Genomic DNA, 5,051 nt, shown 5'->3' with positions numbered 1-5,051 from the left:
TTTAAACCATTTTTATAGGCCGCTATGCCCACGCAGGTGGGCGGGGCCAGCCAAGTTTTGTTGGTCATTGATTCAACATTGATTTCTTTCTTTAGTCAACATTGATTTCTTTCTTTATTTCTTTCAGTTATTTGAACCCAAACAAGCATCTTTTCCTGAACCTCTCTGACTCTTCGTGATAACTTCATTCTCTGCTCGTGGATACGTTACTCTTCTATATCTTAGATGACACATTTTTGCAGCTTTGTTAATGTTCGCAGCGTTAAATACAGCTCTTTAAGTAAAACATTAAGTTTAATTTGTCAAAGTGTCTCAGTGTTTTAGGTCCTGTGGACTCTCAACTACTCTGGTTCCACAATGATGATGTTTATCATTATTATATTATCACAGAGTAATTCCACTGAATTAATCACAGTAACTTTAACTCAAACGTGGAGGATGCCGATGCAGCCCTCTCTGTGTTGACTCCGCCCACTGATGAAGACTGTGATGTGGTTGAAAGCGCAGGAAGAAAGATATTAAAGTCCAATATTAAACCACAACAACACTTTCCTGCAGAGGCAGAATGACTTTTAATAAATATGATTCATGTAATGTTTTACCAAACATGTTATTTAAAAATAATGAACGTTCTCTAACTACGGCCTCGAACCAATATTAAAGAAACGAGTGACAACATCATAACTTAGCCAGAGCTTTATTGGAAAGCATGTTTTATAACCGATGAAGCGACAACAGACAACACGTTGACAGTCAGATGCTCTGATTGGCCCGTGGATTGGATCCTTATAGATCCCTCTCATCCCAGACCAGCAGAGTCCTCCAGGAAGGTCCAGTGTGGTTTCTGGCCAAACGCACACCATCATCCCTCAATCCACACTAACAGCAATGAATTAGCAAATATAATTATGTACAGCATCTAAAACCTTCAAATGAATCCTTCACTTCGATATTACAGAAGAAGATCTGCACTCAGGACCGTCAACAGTAGGACAGAAGTCGGTGTGCCATCGTCGCCACGACGACTGTGAAGAGACTGATGTTGTTGATGGTTGCAGCGGCGGTGGTTGTAGCGGTTGTTGTAGCGTTGGTTGTAGCGGTTGTTGTAGCGTTGGTTGTAGCGGTTGTTGCAGCGACGGTTGTTGCAGCGACGGTTGTTGCAGCGACGGTTGTTGCAGCGACGGTTGTTGCAGCGACGGTGGTTGCAGCGACGGTTGTTGCAGCGACGGTTGTTGCAGCGACGGTTGTTGCAGCGACGGTGGTTGCAGCGACGGTTGTTGCAGCGACGGTTGTTGCAGCGACGGTTGTTGCAGCGACGGTGGTTGCAGCGACGGTGGTTGCAGCGACGGTTGTTGCAGCGACGGTTGTTGCAGCGACGGTTGTTGCAGCGACGGTTGTTGTCTGTGCGACTGTTTGGACTAGAAGATGTTGGATTAGTGTCACATTAATAACACATTAATAACACATTAATAACACATTAATAACACATTCAACTGCATTGAGAACGTTTCTCTCACCAACCAACAGCGCGAGGACGACACAAATCTTGGCGATCATGGTTCTGCAGTCGTGATTTTTCTTTTCTGCTCTCTGAAAAACACAATTGTTCATTTTAATCTGATGAATAGTTATTTCCATATGAAACAAGTTATCGTTTATAGTGTTACTAACGTTTATGATGATGTTTGTTGAAACAAGTTCAAGTCTTACAATTTACATTGTTTTAACTTTTCTATTTTTAGTTTAAATAAAATAAATATGTAAATACTTTGTTTCAAAATAAAATTTAATATTAGTTAGATAATAACTATTTAATGGTAAACCTTATTTACAGTACACTTGTTATGCATGCAGAGCAGCTCAACATGCTTCACATTAAATTGCATGAAAGATATTTTCAACATTTAACAAATACATCAAATTAAAGGTGGTATCAAAATCACTGAAATATATATATATTTTTTTAAAAGGTCGAATGATATATTTCAATTAAATATGACAAGTAACTGGTATAAAATATATACTGTATTGCCAGTTATTAATTAATGCACCATAGAGAGAAATCCTGCAATAAATCGACCAACACAAAAAAAATCTAAATGCAATAAGAAAATAAAATATCACTGATGCATATTGTGCATAAGAAAGATAAGAAAGATGCTTACGAGTTTCAGTTCTGCGCTGCAGTGGATGAAGTTGTGAAGCGATCTGATTCCTTTTATACGCGCAGACGAGATGCGTCGACACTAAAGGTGCGTACGCTTTCACGAGCGCACAATGGACCCAACCTCGAACCTCCGGAGGACCCAACCAGTCCAACCAGCTAAGCTTTAATTTGTTTGTTTAGTGGTTACTGTCAATGTGCAGGTAGTCACTCGGCATCAGAGGTTATTATTATAGAAATGTGACGACAGTGACGAGTCGTTAAACTGGTTTCTGCCAAGAGTGAGAAGAGTGAGTCATGAGATGAAAGAACAATGTTCCAACACCTTCATTGTCATCATTTGTAAAGTCGTGGGTTCTTCATTTCATTTCGGACCTGGAGCACATTTATGAAAATTAAACTCAGTGAAGAGTCAATGTTTATGAAAGAATACACAGGAAATAAAGAGAGACATGATTATTTTAAAACATTCGAAATATATGAAATACAAGTTCAATAATTGTGTGTGTGTGTGAAGGTAGTAGAAATATGTTATGTTATAATAATATGTGTTTTAACTTCCTGCCACACACTTTAAAAGACAAACAAAATGTCTGTAATAGTTTAAACATATCCAGAAAAATTCAGAATATATTTTTATTATCAATGGAATGAGAAAAGAAGATATTCATTCAATCAAATATATATATATATATATATATATATATATATATATATATATATATATACAGTATATACATATATGTGTGTATATATATATATGTGTTTATATATATATATACACACATATATATTTTTATATATATATATACACACATACAGTATATGCATGTATACACACATATATACATATATATATATACACACATATATGTATATACTGTATATATATATAAATCTATATATATATATATATATATACACATGTATATATGTATATACTGTATATATATATATATATATGCGTACAATATATACATATAATCAAATACATATATACACACATATATTAGACGGGAGGTTGAACAGCTGGTCAGAACAACCTGAACAAGCCCAAAACTGTTTCTGCAGTGGAGTCCTTCAGGTTTCTGGGATCCACAATCTCCCAGGACCTGAAGTGGACCTCCAACATCAACACCATACGGAAGAAGGCCTCAGGAGCTGCTGGTCCTGGTCTACTCCCTCATCCAGTCTGTTCTCTGTTCTTACAACAATACATACACACAATCAAATACATACACACATATTTATATATACGTACATACAATATATACACACAATCAAATACATACACACATATTTATATATACGTACATACAATATATACACAATCAAATACATACACACATATTTATATATACGTACATACAATATATACACAATCAAATACATACACACATATTTATATATACGTACATACAATATATACACACAATCAAATACATACACACATATTTATATATACGTACATACAATATATACACACAATCAAATACATACACACATATTTATATATACGTACATACAATATATACACACAATCAAATACATACACACACATATATAAAGTTCTTTAGTACATGTATGAAGTAATAAATAGTGTGTTTTTAAACCTCCGCATGCTAACAGGGTTGGAAGGAAGTTCTTTAAAGATACTGAACTTGGAATAAACCAAACAAACTATTTTATCGTTGAGGTTTCAGAACCTTGTAATATTTTATATTTCACAGGGTAATGATCATGTGACCTCCAGGTCACCGGCACATGGAGCTCCCCGGCAACGCATAGCAACACAACTTCCAACATTGTTGTCTCTGAATCAGATTTTCCACCTGTGCCAATAAAGCTCGTATTACAAAAGGGTTTGTGCTTCTTTTCAGGGCTCATGAATTCAGTCCCTAAAGTAAACTGTCATGCTCAAGTCCATATTTGATCAGTCTTTATGGTTCGTTATTGTAAAATGCACTAGGGCGACTATGAATATGAGTTCATTTGTTTTGATCGTGTCCTGTGAGGGATACTGGCTCATCGCTCTGCTGATCACACCTGACAGAAGAATGGACACCCATCCGAACCTCCCATTACCATTACCAGTTTATCCTGTTGGTCCCACAGGAGCCCCCAGCATGCACTTGGGTAGGCCAGGAATTATTGTATTAGTCAGCCAGCTAAGTTTCTGTTGAAAATACATGACTGGGACACCCTAAGGCCGTGTGACGGCATTGTTAGCGGAGGGAGGTTTTGGTTTTAAAGAGTCCTCTATTCCACTAGAACAGCAAAGCACTCTACAACATCATTGAAAAACAAGTAAATAATAGTCAAACAAACAAAACAACATAATATAACAAATACTACAAGCCGCAGCGGCCGGGGCTTCCGCTCTCTTCTGCTTCTTATGCGGACACGAGAAGCGCTTGTGACCCACGTCTCCGCACTCAAAACACTTGATCTGCCCCGAGCTCGCGTACACCGCGTACGACCCGTCCAGGTGCTTCACCCGGAACGACACCTCCAGGGTCTGAGTCGGCGAGTCCAGGAACATGAAGGCCTGCCGTCTCAGAGACAGCACGTGCCTCAGTTTGGGGTCCTTACAGCCCCAACTGATCACGCCGTGGGTCCTCATCTCCCTGGTCGGTGGTCGTCCTGCCTCCTGGGAGCTTCAGGCAGGTCATCCGCTTCCTTTGCGCCGTCGATCTCGCCATCCGTGTCCTTCAGCTGGAGAAAGCGAGACCTGACCAGCGCTCCCTTCACCCTTTTCTTGCAGGAAGGAGCTCAACTCCGACCTCCTCTCCTTCAGCAGTCGACCCACACCGGGATCCGGGTGTCTCTGGAAGCCTTCCTCGATGCTCTTTATGTTGGCTTCCAGGTCTTTGACAGCAGACTTCAT

At 38.9% G+C, this 5,051-nt stretch overlaps 1 protein-coding gene across 1 annotated transcript; it reads right to left on the bottom strand.

The window, feature by feature from the left end:
• Positions 1-681: 681 nt before the first annotated feature.
• LOC117739233 lies at positions 682-5,051 on the bottom strand. Its single transcript, XM_034545525.1, has 5 exons — positions 4,901-5,051; positions 4,524-4,807; positions 2,166-2,295; positions 1,518-1,590; positions 682-1,418 (listed from the first exon to the last, which is right to left on the bottom strand). The coding sequence occupies exons 1-5, from the start codon at positions 5,049-5,051 to the stop codon at positions 953-955; spliced, it is 1,104 nt and encodes a 367-aa protein (XP_034401416.1). The 3' UTR covers positions 682-952.

The sequence above is a fragment of the Cyclopterus lumpus genome, chromosome 11 (genome assembly GCF_009769545.1).
Source record: "Cyclopterus lumpus isolate fCycLum1 chromosome 11, fCycLum1.pri, whole genome shotgun sequence".
In the NCBI taxonomy this organism is placed as follows: Eukaryota; Metazoa; Chordata; class Actinopteri; order Perciformes; family Cyclopteridae; genus Cyclopterus; species Cyclopterus lumpus.
Note: the sequence above shows the minus strand (reverse complement) of the source record. Positions and strands in the feature narration are given on the sequence as shown.